The 18,432-nt window shown below is 58.3% G+C and overlaps 1 protein-coding gene across 3 annotated transcripts; it reads left to right on the top strand.

Moving 5' to 3' along the window:
* Positions 1–646: 646 nt before the first annotated feature.
* Positions 647–11,955, top strand: CD19 (CD19 molecule). 3 transcript variants are annotated; one of them, XM_036303222.1, is made up of 15 exons: positions 647–776; positions 1,025–1,285; positions 1,736–1,927; positions 2,056–2,349; positions 3,353–3,463; positions 3,708–3,756; positions 9,120–9,208; positions 9,554–9,679; positions 9,801–9,905; positions 9,987–10,055; positions 10,153–10,212; positions 10,357–10,413; positions 10,972–11,064; positions 11,161–11,262; positions 11,407–11,955. In XM_036303222.1, the coding sequence occupies exons 1-14, from the start codon at positions 689–691 to the stop codon at positions 11,250–11,252; spliced, it is 1,686 nt and encodes a 561-aa protein (XP_036159115.1). In that variant the 5' UTR covers positions 647–688; the 3' UTR covers positions 11,253–11,262; positions 11,407–11,955. The 3 variants fall into 3 exon arrangements, with proteins under 3 accessions (XP_036159115.1, XP_036159116.1, XP_036159114.1); XM_036303221.1 differs by having other exon boundaries at positions 674–776; positions 9,554–9,673; XM_036303223.1 differs by lacking the exons at positions 11,161–11,262; positions 11,407–11,955 and having other exon boundaries at positions 9,554–9,624.
* The last annotated feature ends 6,477 nt before the right edge of the window (positions 11,956–18,432 follow it).

Here is an 18,432-nt window from a genome sequence, read left to right as displayed (position 1 = left end):
TGAGAAGGGAAATGGATTTAGAGCAGTGGTTCTCAACCTTCCTAATGCCGCGACCCTTTAATACAGTTCCTCATGTTGTGGTGACCCCCAATTTCATTGTTACAAATGGAACATAATTAAAGCATAGTGATGAATCACAAAAACAGTATGTAATTATATATGTGTTTTCCGATGGTCTTAGGCGACCCCTGTGAAAGGGTCGTTCGACCCCCAAAGGGGTCGCGACCCACAGGTTAAGAACCGCTGATTTAGAGCCTGAGGTTGAAGGAGGGGGGAGTGGAAGAAGGAGGGAGCCCCTCATTCAACAAACATTTATGGGGCACCTTCAGTGTGCCAAGCACTGTTCAGGGCACCCTGCTACAGTGGTGAACAAGACAGTGTCTGCTGCAAGGGGCTTACTCTGGTCGGGGGAACAGGAAGTGAGCAGATGGACTCCAGATCACTTCATTTCACTGGTGGTGAGTGTGGGATGGAAATGAACCAGTGTGGCAGGGAGGGGGACTTTTGTGGGTCTGGAGAGGTGCATGGGGAAGACGGCCTGAGGCGTGACCACCCCTTCCTCCCCGAGGGGAGGGGAGGGGACTGCCCACCCGCCTCCGCAAACACCCATGGTTCAGTGCCCCCCAGCCCCCCACTTGCCCCAGCAACCCCTGCGCGGGGAAGCTGGGTGCCTCGGAGTCTGGCCACCATGCCACCTCCTCTCCTCTTCTTCTTCCTCCTCTTCCTTACTCCGGTGGGAGTCAGGCCCCAGAAATCACAGCTGGTGGAGGCTAAAGGTATGACCGAAGGGCACAGATGGAAGGAGCCAGGGCTGGACACCTGGGCTCGGGCTGGATGCCCTTGGCCAAGTAACTTGCCCTCTCTGAGCCTCCATTTTCTTCATTGGAAAATTCAGGCCAGGCTGAAGGATGCTGAAGGCTCATGGCCCCCAGTCGGTGGGGTACGGGGTCATTGGGTTTGTAACACAGCGTGAGGCGTGAAGGGGGCTAGCTGCTCCTCTCCCCACCCCCCTCTCTTTCCGCAGAGGGAGGCAGTGCTGTGCTGCCCTGCGTTTCCTCAGAAGGTCCCCCTGATCAGCTGGCCTGGTACGAGGCGTGCCTATTACAGCGGAGCCGGAGCCGGAGCCGAGGGCTGCCAGGCCTGGGCATCCAGGTGGGGGCCCTGGGCATCCTGCTGCTCATCTCCGACATCTCTGCCCAGATGGGGGGCTTCTACCTGTGCCAACAGGGGCCCCCTTCCGAGCAGGCCTGGCAGTCTGGCTGGGCCGTCAGCGTGAATGGCAGCGGTGAGGTCTGGGGTGAGGCGGGGAGGGCTGGATGAGAGGAGGGCAGCCCTGCGTGGACGGACGGACGGACGGAGGAGGGTCCGGAGGGTGGGGCTGGAAGGCCTGAGGACCCAGCAGGAAGCCAGTTGTAAGTGGCTCCTGCAAATGCCTCCGGTTTTGTGACTTTAACACTGAACTGCTCCGTATTCTTTCTGAGACGCGGCTCCTCTGTCTCTCTCTGGATCTTTGTTTCTATTTACCTCTGTCTTTCTGGGTCTCTGGGTCTCTCTGCCTCTCCTGGATGTCTCCGTATCTCTCTGTCTCATTTCTCTCTGAGACGCGGCTCCTCTGTCTCTCTCTGGATCTTTGTTTCTATTTACCTCTGTCTTTCTGGGTCTCTGGGTCTCTGGGTCTCTGGGTCTCCCTGCCTCTCCTGGATGTCTCCGTATCTGGTTCTGGGTCTCTTCCCAGGGGAGCTGTTCCGTTGGAAGGCTTCAAACCTAGACGGCCCAGGCTGCGACCTGGGGAACAGGTCCTCAGAGGACCCCAGGCCCTCCCCTGATGGCCTCACAAGCTCCCAGCTCTATGTATGGGCCACAGATCACGCTGAGAGTTGGGAGGTAGACCCTACATGTGCCCCTCCTAACCGCAGTTCAAACCAAGGTAAGGTGCTAGGGAAATGCCAGCAAGTGAGGGGGCCAGGGCTGGAGGATGGCGATTGGGAATGGAGGGCTGGTTTGTGGGGGAGGAGACTCTAAGGCCTACACTAGCCTTGGCTCTCCTTGCCCCAGACCTCACAGTGAACCCTGGCTCCACACTCTGTCTGCCCTGTGGGGTGCCTTCTGCTTCCGTGGCCAGAGGACCCATCTCCTGGATCCACGTGCACCCCAGAAAGCCCAACATCTCGTTGCTGAGCCTCAACCTGAGTGAGGAGGCTCCCGTCAGAGAGATGTGGGTCCCGGGCACCCTCAGGGGAGGGGCCGCTCTGTGGCTGCGTCAGGCCACAGCTCGAGATGCTGGCACCTATCATTGTTACCATGGCAACACGACCATCGAGATGCAGCTGAGAGTCACTGCCCAGTCAGGTAGGGTTCCTCCCAATGGTGGGGCCCGTGTGCAGGGCTATCGGGAAGAACTGGAAGCCAGCCCACCTTGACTCCTCTTGGCTGGGACGGCCTGCGCCTGAGACCCAACCACCACCCTGAGCACTGACGCCACCTCTTTGCTCCTTGCTTCCAAGATACTGCTGTCCTGGTCTCCTCCTCCCACCGCTGCTCCTCCCGCCAGCTTTGGTAGAGCCTTCCTCCCCCACTCCCCACCACTGGAGTCCTGAGCCCTCTTCTCATCCCTGTTCACACGCTCTCGTTCTTGTCTACACTCTTCCTAGTGGACCTCCTTTACTCCCTTGGCTCCTTGGCCCCCCAGGCCTTGGTGACGGCTTCTAGGCTCCATACCCCTACCCCCGCCACCTCCTGGGGTTGCTGTTGGATGTCCCGTGGACACTGTAGCTCAACACGTACAAAAAAATGAAACGCAATGTGTTCCCCAGGCAGAGTCTCCTGGGCGACCACTGTGGGAAGTGAAGAACATTACACCTTGCCCACATGCCAAAACCAGGAGTCTGGGCACCCTTCCTTTGCCTTACCCCACCCGTCAAGTTTGTCACGGTGTTCTGCCCATTTTCTTCCCTGATACAATCCGACCCTGCTACCCTAAACCGTTCTCAAACTCCGTCTCGACTCCCACTCCAAACGTACCCCGGCACCTTGCTGCCTCCCACCTTCAACTTTGTGAACTCAACTCTGCCCTCCACCTTGACTGTGGCGGTCCCTCCCTGCAGCAGGAAGCTGGTCCTCATCACCTTGATCCTCACATGTCATGGTTTGCTTCTGAGATACTCACTAGACACTGGGCCAGGCTCTGAGGCACAGCCCGGGCTTCAGAGAAAAGGAGGGGGGCCCTCCTTGTCGCGTGGAACCTCAGGGTCGGTGTCCTGCCCTGTCCCCCAGGTTTATGGCCTTTTGAGGTCTTGAGGCTGGGCAGTAAGATGCCAGCCCTGGTCCTGGTCTCATAGCTCCTCCCCCCCAGCTGTACGGCAGTGGTTGCTGGAGGCTGGTGGCTGGAGAGTCCCTGTCACGACATTGGTTTACCTGATCTTCTGCATGGGTTTGGTGGCGAGCTTTCTGTATTTGCGAAGAGGTGAGTCATGTACGCCATCTCCCTCAGGAGAGCCACACTGGCCCGTCTTACACCGTCTCCTCCCCCACCACAGGCTTTACAATCCTGCCCCCCACTCCCCCTCTAAGTGCCCTACAGACTTCCTCAGCCCCTTGGAATTTGAACTCCCAGCTCCTCCCTTGGCCCGAGCGCCCTCCCCAGCACCCCCAAAATCTTCACCCAGCCAAGGAGCTCTCCTCTGATCATTTCCATTCACTCCCGCCAGCCCTGACCCGGAGGAGGAAAAGACAGCGAATGACTGATCCCACCAGGAGGTAATGACGCGGGAGCCCCTGCCCCCCAGTGTCCGGCTCCTGCACTTTCACTCAATGCTTCGCTTGCTGTTTCCTCTGCAGAGGGCGCCTTTATCTCTGCGGTGGAAATGCCGCCCAACCTTCCAAGCCCAGCTCCAAAGCTACCTCTTCTGTGAGGTGACCCCAGAGCCCTCTGTGCGGGCTGCAGGACCCCAGAGCCCTCTCTCAGGCTGCAGTGACCCAGAGCCCTCTCTCAGGCTGCAGTGACCCCAGAGCCCTCTCTCAGGCTGCAGTGACCCAGGGCCCTCTGTGCGGGCTGCAGAGACCCCAGAGCCCTCTCCCAGGCTGCAGTGACCCAGGGCCCTCTCTCAGGCTGCAGTGACCCAGAGCCCTCTCTCAGGCTGCAGTGACCCAGAGCCCTCTCTCAGGCTGCAGTGACCCCAGAGCCCTCTCTCAGGCTGCAGTGACCCAGGGCCCTCTGTGCGGGCTGCAGGACCCCAGAGCCCTCTCTCAGGCTGCAGTGACCCAGATCCCTCTCTCAGCTGCAGTGACCCCAGAGCCCTCTCTCAGGCTGCACTGACCCAGAGCCCTCTCTCAGGCTGCAGTGACCCAGGGCCCTCTCTCAGGCTGCAGTGACCCCAGGGCCCTCTCTGTGGGCTGCAGGACCCCAGAGCCCTCTCTCAGGCTGCAGTGACCCCAGAGCCCTCTCTCAGGCTGCAGTGACCCAGAGCCCTCTCTCAGGCTGCAGTGACCCAGAGCCCTCTCTCAGGCTGCAGTGACCCAGAGCCCTCTCTCAGGCTGCAGTGACCCAGGGCCCTCTCTCAGGCTGCAGTGACCCAGGGCCCTCTCTCAGGCTGCAGTGACCCAGAGCCCTCTCTCAGGCTGCAGTGACCCCAGGGCCCTCTCTGTGGGCTGCAGGACCCCAGAGCCCTCTCTCAGGCTGCAGTGACCCCAGAGCCCTCTCTCAGGCTGCAGTGACCCAGAGCCCTCTCTCAGGCTGCAGTGACCCAGAGCCCTCTCTCAGGCTGCAGTGACCCAGAGCCCTCTCTCAGGCTGCAGTGACCCAGAGCCCTCTCTCAGGCTGCAGTGACCCAGAGCCCTCTCTCAGGCTGCAGTGACGCAGGGCCCTCTCTCAGGCTGCAGTGACCCAGGGCCCTCTCTCAGGCTGCAGTGACCCAGAGCCCTCTCTCAGGCTGCAGTGACCCAGGGCCCTCTCTCAGGCTGCAGTGACCCAGGGCCCTCTCTCAGGCTGCAGTGACCCAGGGCCTCTCAGGCCTGCAGTGACCCCAGAGCCCTCTCTCAGGCTGCAGTGACCCCAGAGCCCTCTCTCAGGCTGCAGTGACCCAGAGCCCTCTCTCAGGCTGCAGTGACCCAGAGCCCTCTCTCAGGCTGCAGTGACCCAGAGCCCTCTCTCAGGCTGCAGTGACCCAGAGCCCTCTCTCAGGCTGCAGTGACCCAGAGGCCCTCTCTCAGGCTGCAGTGACCCAGGGCCCTCTCTCAGGCTGCAGTGACCCAGGAGCCCTCTCTCAGGCTGCAGTGACCCCAGGGCCCTCTCTGTGGGCTGCAGGACCCAGAGCCCTCTCTCAGGCTGCAGTGACCCCAGAGCCTCTCTCAGGCTGCAGTGACCCAGAGCCCTCTCTCAGGCTGCAGTGACCCAGAGCCCTCTCTCAGGCTGCAGTGACCCAGAGCCCTCTCTCAGGCTGCAGTGACCCAGAGCCCTCTCTCAGGCTGCAGTGACCCAGGGCCCTCTCTCAGGCTGCAGTGACCCAGGGCCCTCTCTCAGGCTGCAGTGACCCAGAGCCCTCTCTCAGGCTGCAGTGACCCAGGGCCCTCTCTCAGGCTGCAGTGACCCAGGGCCCTCTCTCAGGCTGCAGTGACCCAGGGCCCTCTCTCAGGCTGCAGTGACCCAGGGCCCTCTCTCAGGCTGCAGTGACCCAGAGCCCTCTCTCAGGCTGCAGTGACCCAGAGCCCTCTCTCAGGCTGCAGTGACCCAGGCCCTCTCTCAGGCTGCAGTGACCCAGGGCCCTCTCTCAGGCTGCAGTGACCCCAGAGCCCTCTCTCAGGCTGCAGTGACCCCAGGGCCCTCTCTCAGGCTGCAGTGACCCCAGGGCCCTCTCTCAGGCTGCAGTGACCCAGGGCCCTCTCTCAGGCTGCAGTGACCCCAGGGCCCTCTCTCAGGCTGCAGTGACCCCAGAGCCCTCTCTCAGGCTGCAGTGACCCAGGGCCCTCTCTCAGGCTGCAGTGACCCAGGGCCCTCTCTCAGGCTGCAGTGACCCCAGGGCCCTCTCTCAGGCTGCAGTGACCCCAGAGCCCTCTCTCAGGCTGCAGTGACCCAGGGCCCTCTCTCAGGCTGCAGTGACCCAGGGCCCTCTCTCAGGCTGCAGTGACCCCAGGGCCCTCTCTCAGGCTGCAGTGACCCCAGAGCCCTCTCTCAGGCTGCAGTGACCCAGGGCCCTCTCTCAGGCTGCAGTGACCCAGAGCCCTCTCCCAGGCTGCAGTGACCCAGAGCCCTCTCTCAGGCTGCAGTGACCCAGAGCCCTCTCTCAGGCTGCAGTGACCCCAGGGCCCTCTCTCAGGCTGCAGTGACCCCAGAACCCTCTCTCAGGCTGCAGTGACCCAGGGCCCTCTCTCAGGCTGCAGTGACCCAGGGCCCTCTCTCAGGCTGCAGTGACCCCAGGGCCCTCTCTCAGGCTGCAGTGACCCAGGGCCCTCTCTCAGGCTGCAGTGACCCAGGGCCCTCTCTCAGGCTGCAGTGACCCAGAGCCCTCTCCCAGGCTGCAGTGACCCAGAGCCCTCTCTCAGGCTGCAGTGACCCAGAGCCCTCTCTCAGGCTGCAGTGACCCCAGGGCCCTCTCTCAGGCTGCAGTGACCCCAGAACCCTCTCTCAGGCTGCAGTGACCCAGGGCCCTCTCTCAGGCTGCAGTGACCCAGGGCCCTCTCTCAGGCTGCAGTGACCCCAGGGCCCTCTCTCAGGCTGCAGTGACCCAGGGCCCTCTCTCAGGCTGCAGTGACCCAGGGCCCTCTCTCAGGCTGCAGTGACCCAGGGCCCTCTCTCAGGCTGCAGTGACCCAGGGCCCTCTCTCAGGCTGCAGTGACCCCGGGCCCTCTCTCAGGCTGCAGTGACCCCAGGGCCCTCTCTCAGGCTGCAGTGACCCCAGAACCCTCTCTCAGGCTGCAGTGACCCAGGGCCCTCTCTCAGGCTGCAGTGACCCAGGGCCCTCTCTCAGGCTGCAGTGACCCCAGGGCCCTCTCTCAGGCTGCAGTGACCCAGGGCCCTCTCTCAGGCTGCAGTGACCCCAGAGCCCTCTCTCAGGCTGCAGTGACCCAGGGCCCTCTCTCAGGCTGCAGTGAACCAGGGCCCTCTCTCAGGCTGCAGTGACCCCAGGGCCCTCTCTCAGGCTGCAGTGACCCCAGGGCCCTCTCTCAGGCTGCAGTGACCCCAGAGCCCTCTCTCAGGCTGCAGTGACCCCAGGGCCCTCTCTCAGGCTGCAGTGACCCAGGGCCCTCTCTCAGGCTGCAGTGACCCCAGAGCCCTCTCTCAGGCTGCAGTGACCCAGGGCCCTCTCTCAGGCTGCAGTGAACCAGGGCCCTCTCTCAGGCTGCAGTGACCCCAGGGCCCTCTCTCAGGCTGCAGTGACCCAGGGCCCTCTCTCAGGCTGCAGTGACCCAGAGCCCTCTCTCAGGCTGCAGTGACCCAGAGCCCTCTCTCAGGCTGCAGTGACCCAGGGCCCTCTCTCAGGCTGCAGTGACCCCAGGGCCCTCTCTCAGGCTGCAGGACCCCAGAGCCCTCTCTCAGGCTGCAGTGACCCAGGCCCTCTCTCAGGCTGCAGTGACCCCAGAGCCCTCTCCCAGGCTGCAGTGACCCAGGGCCCTCTCTCAGGCTGCAGTGAACCAGAGCCCTCTCTCAGGCTGCAGTGACCCCAGAACCCTCTCTCAGGCTGCAGTGACCCAGGGCCCTCTCTCAGGCTGCAGTGACCCCAGAGCCCTCTCTCAGGCTGCAGTGACCCCAGGGCCCTCTCTCAGGCTGCAGTGACCCAGGGCCCTCTCTCAGGCTGCAGTGACCCAGGGCCCTCTCTCAGGCTGCAGTGACCCCAGAACCCTCTCTCAGGCTGCAGTGACCCAGGGCCCTCTCTCAGGCTGCAGTGACCCCAGAGCCCTCTCTCAGGCTGCAGTGACCCCAGGGCCCTCTCTCAGGCTGCAGTGACCCCAGAGCCCTCTCTCAGGCTGCAGTGACCCCAGGGCCCTCTCTCAGGCTGCAGTGACCCCAGAGCCCTCTCTCAGGCTGCAGTGACCCCAGAACCCTCTCTCAGGCTGCAGTGACCCAGGGCCCTCTCTCAGGCTGCAGTGACCCCAGAGCCCTCTCTCAGGCTGCAGTGACCCCAGGGCCCTCTCTCAGGCTGCAGTGACCCCAGAGCCCTCTCCAGGCTGCAGTGACCCCAGGGCCCTCTCTCAGGCTGCAGTGACCCCAGGGCCCTCTCTCAGGCTGCAGTGACCCCAGGGCCCTCTCTCAGGCTGCAGTGACCCCAGGGCCCTCTCTCAGGCTGCAGTGACCCAGAGCCCTCTCTCCGGCTGCAGTGACCCAGGGCCCTCTCTCAGGCTGCAGTGACCCAGGGCCCTCTCTCAGGCTGCAGTGACCCCTGGGCCCTCTCTCAGGCTGCAGTGACCCCAGAGCCCTCTCTCAGGCTGCAGTGACCCAGGGCCCTCTCTCAGGCTGCAGTGACCCCAGAGCCCTCTCTCAGGCTGCAGTGACCCCAGAGCCCTCTCTCAGGCTGCAGTGACCCCAGGGCCCTCTCTCAGGCTGCAGTGACCCAGGGCCCTCTCTCAGGCTGCAGTGACCCCAGAGCCCTCTCTCAGGCTGCAGTGACCCAGGGCCCTCTCTCAGGCTGCAGTGACCCAGGGCCCTCTCTCAGGCTGCAGTGACCCCAGAGCCCTCTCTCAGGCTGCAGTGATCCAGAGCCCTCTCTCAGGCTGCAGTGACCCAGGGCCCTCTCTCAGGCTGCAGTGACCCAGGGCCCTCTCTCAGGCTGCAGTGACCCAGGGCCCTCTCTGCGGGCTGTCCTGGGACCGAGGAGCCCTCTCTCAGGCTGCAGTGACCCAGAGCCCTCTCTGCGGGCTGCAGTGACCCCAGGGCCCTCTCTCAGGCTGCAGTGACCCCAGAGCCCTCTCTCAGGCTGCAGTGACCCAGGGCCCTCTCTCAGGCTGCAGTGACCCAGGACCCTCTCTCAGGCTGCAGTGACCCAGGGCCCTCTCTGCGGGCTGTCCTGGGACCGAGGAGCTGACTACAAGGGACCACCTTCTAATCTCTGAGGGCCTGGCCTGCATCCTGATTGTGTCTCCCAGGCCCCTCCAGGCCAGGCCTCCTGCAACCCCCCTTCCTCCTCCAGGTTCTTCAAAGTGACGCCTCCCCCGGGCAACGGGGCCCACAGCCAGTACGGGAACGTGCTCTCGCTTTCCACGCCCACGGCTGGCACGGGTAGGAGGCCGGGCCGGGTCTCCAGGGCTAGGGCCCCCTCCCCGCCCCCTCCGCCCCCAGAGCTCCCAGCCCCCCAACCAGCTCCGAGCTCCGCCGTCAGCAAACAGCCCGCCCCGGGGGCCGAGTCCCGGGCAGATGTGAGCCCCGCCCTTGGACCAAGGCCCGCCCCCGGGACTCGGCCGAAGTTCTGTTCCAAGAACAGAACCGCACCGGACCTGGAGGCCGCGCCCCTGGGTTCAGATCCGTGCCCAGCCTCGGCGCCCTCCCGCCGCCCGGAGCATCCTCGCCCGCCGCCCCGCGCGCGGACCTCAGCCCTGACCCCCACGTCTGCGCCCCTCTCGCCAGGTCGCTCCCACCGGTGGGCTGCAGGCCTGGCCGCCGCCGTCCAGTCCTACGGCGGGAGCCCGTACAACGAGGTGCAGGAGGCCGGAGCGGCGGGGTCCCGGAGCCCGACGGGGGCAGCTGGTGATGGTGCAGGGGTCCTTACTCACCTGTGGGGGTGTCGGAGTCCTCTGTCTGTGGCAGGAATAGTTAACTGGGGCCCGGAGGCAGGGCGCCGTGACGCGGTCCCACCCCTGTCCCCAAATCCCAGGCGCAGAGGAAGAAGAAGGGGAGGGCTATGAGGAGCCGGACAGTGAGGAGGGCTCCCAGTTCTACGAGAATGACTCCAACCTGGGGCAGGACCAGCTCTCCCAGGGTAAGACTGTCCCCGCCCCCCGCCCCCCACCTCCTCAGCGGGGGCTGTGGACCCTCGCTGGACCCCCTCCCTCTCCACCAGATGGCAGCGGCTATGAGAACCCGGAGGACGAGGCCGTGGGTCCTGAGGAAGAAGACTCCTTCTCCAATGGTAATTTGAGGTCCCCCTGGAGCCTCAGAGATTTGGGGGGACCCACGGAGCCCCTACAGGGCAGGAGTGGTCCCTGCAATTCTCTTTTTTTCTGCAGGATCTGAGTTGTATGAGAACGAGGATGAAGAGCTGGCCCAGCCAGTGGCCAGGACAAAAGGTGTGTGTGTGTGTGTGTGTGTGTGTGTGTGTGTGTGTGAGGATGGTCACGTTCCTGAGAGCGTGAGTGGGGGTGGTGGTGGTGGCCGTGGTGTGTGTGACTCGGAGGCCCGAAGCAATAGTGACTCCCCTCTCCCTTCTGCAGACTTCCTGAGCCCCCCTGGGACTGCCTGGGACCCCAGCCGGGAGGCAACATCCCTTGGTGAGAAATGCTTAGGACCTGCCCAGACTGGGTTGATCTGGTCTCAGCTCTAATTCCAGGCAGGACCTTGACTTTGCTTTGACCCCAAACCCAAGCCCAGTCCTGATCTTGGCTTTGACCCTTACCTATAACCTCAGCACCTCCCCCACCCCTAATCTTGACTCCAGTATCTGCCCCGTCCCTACCCACGAACATCAACCCTGGTCCCAATCCAATTCCAGCCTGGACTTTGACCACCCCCCTCACCTCAGCCCCAATGCAGACCTTAGCTTTGACCCAGCTCTCGCCTCATGACTCTAACTTGGACTCTTTCCAATTCTGTTCTTAACTATTTCTCTGACCATGACCATGATCTAACCCATACCTGACTGAACCCTAAGATTAACAAGGACCCCAAACCTGATGCTGACCCTAATCACTCCTTCCTAGGACATCATGGGTCAAGCCTTCCACCTCTCCCTGCCCCTCAGGCTCCCTCCGTATCTTAGGCTGCACTTTCCTTCCCCAAACCCCAGCATGGCTCCCAAACCTCCAACTCTCCATCTCCCGCCCACACAGGGTCCCAGTCCTATGAGGACATGAGGGGGATCCTGTATGCATCCCCCCAGCTCCGCTCCGTCCGGGCCCAGCCTGGTCCCAGCCATGAGGAAGGTGGGTGCTTCTGCTGCTGCCCCCTGCTGTCCTCTGAGGCTGACTCTCCCAGCCTCCTCCCAGCGCTGCGTTTCACTCCTCCCTGGTCCTAACCAGACGCAGATTCTTACGAGAACATGGATAATCCTGACGGGCCAGAACCAGCATGCGGAGGAGGGAGCCACAAGGGGACCTGGAGCACCCGCTGATTCCCTTCAGGTAAGCCGGGAGCTGCCCGCTGTGGAGGAGGGAGATGATGAGCAGGGATGGAAGTGGGGTTCTGGCACTCAGGGCGGGAGAAGAAGACGGGTTCCCACGGCCTGGTGGGCAAGGGGAGGGCTCCTGGACTCTTCCCCATCACAGGTTCCTGAGATCCACACCTGACTGAAATCTGGGGACCCAAAGCAGATGATGTCAACCTCGAGCGACGCTGCTCAGGCTGTGTGTACCTGTGTGTGTTTGTGTACACAAGTGAAACGTCAGTCCCGTTTGCACTGCCCAAATAAACTCCACGAGCTGTTCCAGTCCTGTGATGTAGTGCCCTTGCGTGGGAGGGGAAGGGAGGGCGAGGACGGTGCATTCCCATCCTCTCTCAAATCCAGGAGAGGAGGGAGAGCTGCATCTTGGGCACAACAGGGCCTTTTCCTTCCTATGTCTTGGCCTACCCCATCTCCCCTCCTTGCCTGCCATTCCCACCATCAGTTGTTCAATCATTGTTCGTTCAGCACTTGTATGCTGGGTGTGCAGTGAAAAGGAAGCAATCCAGGAACTGGCGGTCATCACTGACGTTTATTGAACATCTACTATGTTCTTAAATCAGTTAACCTAGTTAATCTTCACAGTGACCTCCCCAAGTTATTGAGCACGTATGTGCCAGGATTGTATTAAAGTATGTCACATATTTTACATATGTATTATGTGTGCGTGTGTGTATGTATATTAGCTAATTTTATCTTCACAAACATCCCTGTTTCATAGATGAGGAAACTGAAGCAGGGAAGCTAAATAACATGCTCAAGGCTTGCCTAGTTCGTAAGAGCCGGGGCCTGGACCTGAACTCTGGCAGTCTGATTCTAAAGCCTATACTCAGTCTTTTTAAAAATATATTTTTATTGATTCCAGAGAGGCAGGGAGAGGGAGAGAGAGATAGAAACATCAATGATGCGAGAGAATCATTGATTGGCTGTCTCCTGCACGCCCCACACCGGGGATTGAGCCCACAACCCGGGCATGTGCCCTGAGCGGGAATCGAACCGTAACCTCCTGGTTCATAGGTCGACGCTCAACCACTGAGCTATGCCAGCTGGGTGAGCTTATACTCAACCTTGACATTCTCCCTTCCCAGGTGCGATTCTGCAGGTGGGAAACTGGGTGCCAAGGGTCAACTAACATGTCTAAAGTCACACAACTAGCACCTCACAGAACTGGGTCCGCGTCCAGAAATCTGGCTGCCATTTTAGCCACTGTGCCCACCATCTGATCAACTGCCTACTTCTGATATAAACCACGAGCAGAAAGGCTTCTAGAACTAAATGTCTCCAGGCCCTGAAACCATTATGTAGCAAGCTTCTTTTCTCAGGCGAGGGTAGAATCAGCTACGGAGACTCCTGGCATCTCCTGCCTGTCTCCCCGGGTCCAGCGCTCTTCCCAAGCCCAGGACTGGCTGAAATGCAGTCCTGCTTCTGCTTAGGATGTGTGGATGTCTTTGCAAGACTGACTAGACCTTTCAGTATCTACAGTTTTATTTCTGGAATTACTTTTCCTAACGTACCAGTTCTTTCTTCCTAATGTCCTATTTTTGCTTTAGAGACTCTATTCCTTCTTTGCCTCTGACCCTTTACAACTTACATTAACACTGTTATTATGCACCAGGCATTAGTCTAAGGAATGCTTTATGGGAGCATCTCATTTCATCTCTATAACCTCTTGTGAGGAAGGTACGCTAAAATTAGTGTTAATATACAGCTAAGAGCCCTAACCAGTTTGGCTCAGTGGATAGAGCATCGGCCTGCAGACTGAAAGGTCCCAGGTTCGATTCCGGTCAAGGGCATGTACCTTGGTTGTGGGCACATCCCCAGTGGGGGGTGTGCAGGAGGCAGCTGATCGATGTTTCTCTCTCATCAATGTTTCTAACTCTCTATCCCTCTCCCTTCCTCTCTATAAAAAATTCAATAAAATATATTTAAAACTTCTTAAATTATATATATACTAGAGGCCCGGTGCACAAAAATTTGTGCACTCAGGGGGGAAGGGGGGGTCCCTCAGCCCGGCCTGTGCCCTCTCCCAGTCTGGGACTCCTCGGGAGATAACGACCTGCTGGCTTAGGCCTGCTCCCGGGTGGCAGAGGGCAGGCCCAATCCCTAGGCGCAGCCCCTGGTCAGGCTCAGAGCAGGGCCGATTGGGGAGTTGGGGCACTGCCCCCTGTCATGCACAGAGCAGGGTGGATTGGGAGGTTGCGATGCCACCCTCAGTCAATCTCAGGGTAGGGCTGATTGGGGGGTTGGGGCACTGCCCCCTGTCACACTCAAGGCAGGGTCAATAGGGAGGTTGCAGAGCCACCCCATCAACCACAGAGCACGGCCGATCAGGGGGTTGGGGCGCCTCAGCCTGTCACACACACAGAGCTGCAGGGCGATCAGGGAGTTGGGGAGCTCCCCCGTATCAGGCACAGAGCAGGGCTGATCAGGAGGTTGGGGTGCCTTCCCCTGTCACGAACAGAGCAGGGCGGATAGGGAGGTTGTGGCCCCGCCCCCTGTCACACACAGAGCCGCAGGGCGATCAGGGGGTTTGGGTGCTGCCCCCTGTCACGGTGATCCCAGTGCTGGGAGGCCTCAAAGCTCCGCTGATCTCGGTGCTGGGAGGCATATTACCCTTTTACTATATAGGATAGAGGCCTGGTGCATGGGTGGGGCTGGCTGGTTTGCCCTGAAGGGTGTCCTGGATCAGGGTGGGGGTCCCCACTGGAGTGCCTGGCCAGCCTGGGTGAGGGGATGATGGCTGTTTGCAGCTGGTCACACACCCTTCAGTGTGGGGGTCCCCACTGGGGTGCCTGGCCATCCTGGGTGAGGGGATGATGGCTGTTTGCAGCTGGTCACACACCCTTCAGGGTGGGGGTCCCCACTGGGGTGCCTGGCCAGTCTGGGTGAGGGGCTGAGGGCTGTTTTCAGGCTGACGGGTGACTGAAGCTCCCAACTGCTCCTTTTTTTCTTTTTCTTTTTTTATTCTGGGCCAGCTTTAACTCTGGCTCCAGCTCTGAGGCCTCTGCTGCTGAAATCAGGTATCTGGTTTGTTTGGGTTCTATAATTGAAACAATGTATAACTCCAGCTCTGAGATCCCAGGCTCACTGAAAGCAGGTTTCTGGGGTTTTGTTTAGCTTCTATATTTGTTACAATGTTTCTTAATCTGCAAGCTCAGAGGCCGGCAAGGCGGGGAACGTTGGAGTCCTCCGTCACTGAAGCAAGCAAGCCTCATGTTAGTTTCAAGCTGCCTGGCTGCCGGCCACCATCTTGGCTGGCAGTTAATTTGCATATTGCCCTGATTAGCCAATGGGAAGGGTAGCAGTCGTACGCCAATTACCATGTTTCTCTTTTATTAGATAGGATATTGCTAAGAGGATTGAGGTACAGAAAATTAATCAATTGTAACTGCCCTTAGGCAATATACCTCAACTCAATGACCCTCAGTTTCCCAATTATATAATAGTGGTGAGAAGAGGCAAGGCCTGGTTCTGTACATGGGGTGGATGCTCCCACGGCAGTGTCACCATGGAAGGTTTCTTTGGTATCTGTGTTTCCTGTCTGCAGGAGCCCCATGAGTTACTTGCGCCCCACGGCCACCCCTGGGGCCGCTTGCTTTGGCTTCTGCCACAGTCTTACAGGCTATGCAGGTTTGACTACTTTATTCATGAGCTTCTCGGAGCAGGTTTTTGCACCTGAGGTTTGGTCTGAATCCAGGTTCATACTCTGATTTGCTTCCGTGACTATTCCCCTCCACTTCCTGCTGGGTGGCTTGCTCCCATGTAGCACCCCGAGGCAGGTGCATGGATCTTTTTCTCTGTCTTCTGTCTTCTGTGCCTGGAAGGGACAGCCTCTTCTCAGTTCTCAGCCTTGCGCAGTGCACTCACTCTCAGCTCTCTGCTGTCCCAGGCCTCCACCTTGACCTCTGTCCCCATGTGAGTGTGAAACTCCAGTCCTAGAGATCAGCTTCCCCGGGACTGCTGGACTTCAACCCCCCTCACTGTTGTGGCTTTGCTTTCCTTCTCTATTTTTAGCATCATGAAGATTCTGTCTTGCTTTTGAGCTCAACTATCTATCTATCTATCTATCTATCTATCTATCTATCTATCTATCTAGAATACATATATATTATATATAATTTGGCCCTAGCCTGTTTGACTCAATGGATAGAGTGTTAGCCTGCGGACTGAAGAGTCCCAGGTTCAATTCTGGTCAATGGCATATGCTCGGGTTGCTGGCTCGATCCCCACTGGAGAGCATGCAAGAGGCAGCCAATCAATGTTTCTCTCTCATCATTGATGTTTCTATCTCTCTACCCCTCTGCCGGGAGCTGGTCCATCCTTGCTGTTTCAAGGGACCTGGCATATAAGGCATACTGTTCTTAATATGTTTGCTCACCTTCTTGGCACTATGTGTTTTAACCAACGTCACCTCTCTGAGAAAGGTTGTTTCCCCAGGTAGGGAGATAAGAAATGCCCTAACCTTTGGAATAGAGATTGATAGGATTGGATCAACTGGTATAAATACAGATGTAACAAGACAACAGGACACAGAACCTAGACACAGAAGAACCTAGAGACAGAAGAACTTCGCTGGAGAGAACATGGCAAAAGATCCTGGACAGAAATTGGAGTCAGAACCTAGAGACAGAACCTAGCGAGAGAACATGGCAAAAGATCCTGGACTGAACCTGACTACAGAAATTGGCAAGAGAACCTGACTAGAACCTCTCCAGCAAAGTTCTGGTTAGGATCTCCAGCCAGGTTCTGTGTCCATGTTCTCTTGCTAGGTTCTCCAGCCAGGTTCGGTCCAGGTTCTCCAGCCAGGTTCAGTCACCAGGTTCTAGTCAGGTTCTCTTGCCAATTTCTGTAGTCAGGTTCAGTCCAGGATCTTTTGCCATGTTCTCTCCAGCAAAGTTCTTCTGTCTCTAGGTTCTGTGTAGGTTCTGTGTCTAGGTTCTGTGGCCAGTTTCTGTCCAGGATCTTTTGCCATGTTCTGTCTCCAGGTTCTGTCTCTAGGTTCTGTGTCTAGGTTCTGTCTTGTTACATCTGTATTTATGCCAGTTGATTCCAATCCTATCAATCTCTATTCCAAAGGTTAGGGCGTTTCTTATCTCCATTCCAGGGAGTAAAGATTACATAGCTTAAGCATGATTGTTCGTAGTTAAAGTGATTAATTACCCGCCTGGCACTTAGTTAAGGGGTTTTATTCCCTCCCTAACTTCAGGGGAAAATCCCTACCTGGGGAAACAACCTTTCTCTGAGAGGTGACCTTCGTTAAAACACATAGCACTAAGGGGAGCAAACATATTAAGAACAGTATGCTATATACGCCAGGTCCCTTGAAACATATGCTATGCAGATGTTTCTTTCCTGCAGCGACTGTGTCAAGCAGCAAGGATGGACCGGCTTCCGACACCCCTCTCCCTTCCTCTCTGAAATCAATAAAAATATATTCTTTTAAAAAAATTAAAAAATGCAAAAATTAAAAAAATAAGTAAAAATATATCTTTGTTGATTTTGCAGAGGAAGGGAGAGGGAGGGAGGGATAGAAATATCAACGATGAGAGAGAATCATTGATCGTTTGCCTCCTGCACGCCCTCCACTGGGGATGGAGCCCGCAACCCAGGCATGTGCCCTGATGGGGAATTGAACCTCAACTTCCAGGTTCATAGGTCCACTCAGCCACACTGTCCAGGCAGAGCTCAACTATCTTTAAAAAAGAAAGCACGACTTCTTATATTTTGTGTAGTGTATGTTTGGAGTGTGGGTGGTGGCACATGAACCTCCAGCGTTTCTTTGGGCTTCTGTCTTGAACACAGTCCCCATGGCAAAAAGTAAAAAATAAAAAAATACAAATCCTAGATCGAGCTTAGCAGTCATACCCTTACCGTCCCCTTTGGCTAAAACAAGCTCTCCAGCATTGCCATAATCCTTGCCGTTCCCTATTACCCAACCTCTGGGCTGCTTCATTCCTTAGATTCCCTGCCTGTGTCTGACCCGTTTGGGCACGTGACTCCTGGTGAAAGCATCCTGCCTTCTTGAGAGTGAATCCGCCCCCCAGTCTTCTCTGTGTCCCGGGTACCCAGCCAGGGATGGCAAAGATCAGAAGCTCAGGAAACGAGGGAGGGAGGAGTGGATGAAGGCCTGCGCAAAGTCCTGAGACTCGGGGTGCGGGGCTGAGGAACAGAGCCGTGGCTGCTCCAGCCCGGGGCGCTGGGATCAGACTTTTAGTTCAAATCCCCTTTCTGGCTGTGTAACTCAAGCTCTTTGTGCTGCAACTTCCTAGTCTGTCAAATAGGGATGATCATTGCAGCTACCTTAGTGCGTCTGTAAAGCACACGACAGTGGCACAGTCAGCACTCAAACTGTAACCATTATTTATTTATTTATTTATTTACTGATTTATTTGCTAGTCGCCTGGTGCACGGATTCGTGCACATTGAAAGGAAATAAATTAGAAGATGGCCAGCAGGGCTGGACTGGGTGAGGCCGGCCGGATACACCCTGGAGCCAATGTCCTGTAGTCCCTCTGCAAGCCGGCCGCCTTGGCTCGAAGGGCATCTGTGGAGTGAACGGGGTCCCTCTGGCAGGCGGGGTCCCTCGGCCTGGCCTGGGGGGACTGGGCAGAAACCGGCTCTCTGACTCTTGAGGGGTCCCAGAGTGTGAGATGGCACTCTGCAAAGTTGCTGTCGCTTGGCAGCTCCTGCATCGAGCATCTGCCCCCTGGTGGCCAGTGCATGTCATACCTACTAGACAGTCAGATGGTCGCTTAGCCTTTATATATATAGATAGATTAGAGGCCTGGAGCACAAAATTTATGCACGGGTATGGTCCCTAGGCTTGGCCTGTGATCAGGGCCATCTTCCCCAGCTGCCTGCAGCCGGCTCTGCCCGCCGCCGCCATCCATCCCTGGTTCCCCGTTCACCATCAGGTGATCGGTGCCTGATGGCCGGGGGAAGGGACTGAGAGATTGGCTGTTCCCCCCTCTTGCCGGCCGCCCCCCACCAGGTGGCCATCAGGCAATCAGAGCCTGCCGGCCAGGGAAAGAGACCAAGAGGTGGTCAGTGCGCCTCATAGTGACTGGTCCAGAGGTTGTTCTGGTTGTTCTGCCGTTAGGGTCAATTTGCATGTTACCCTTTTACTATATAG

Source organism: Myotis myotis, unplaced genomic scaffold (assembly GCF_014108235.1).
Source record: "Myotis myotis isolate mMyoMyo1 unplaced genomic scaffold, mMyoMyo1.p scaffold_m19_p_35, whole genome shotgun sequence".
Lineage (NCBI taxonomy): Eukaryota > Metazoa > Chordata > Mammalia > Chiroptera > Vespertilionidae > Myotis > Myotis myotis.
Note: the sequence above shows the minus strand (reverse complement) of the source record. Positions and strands in the feature narration are given on the sequence as shown.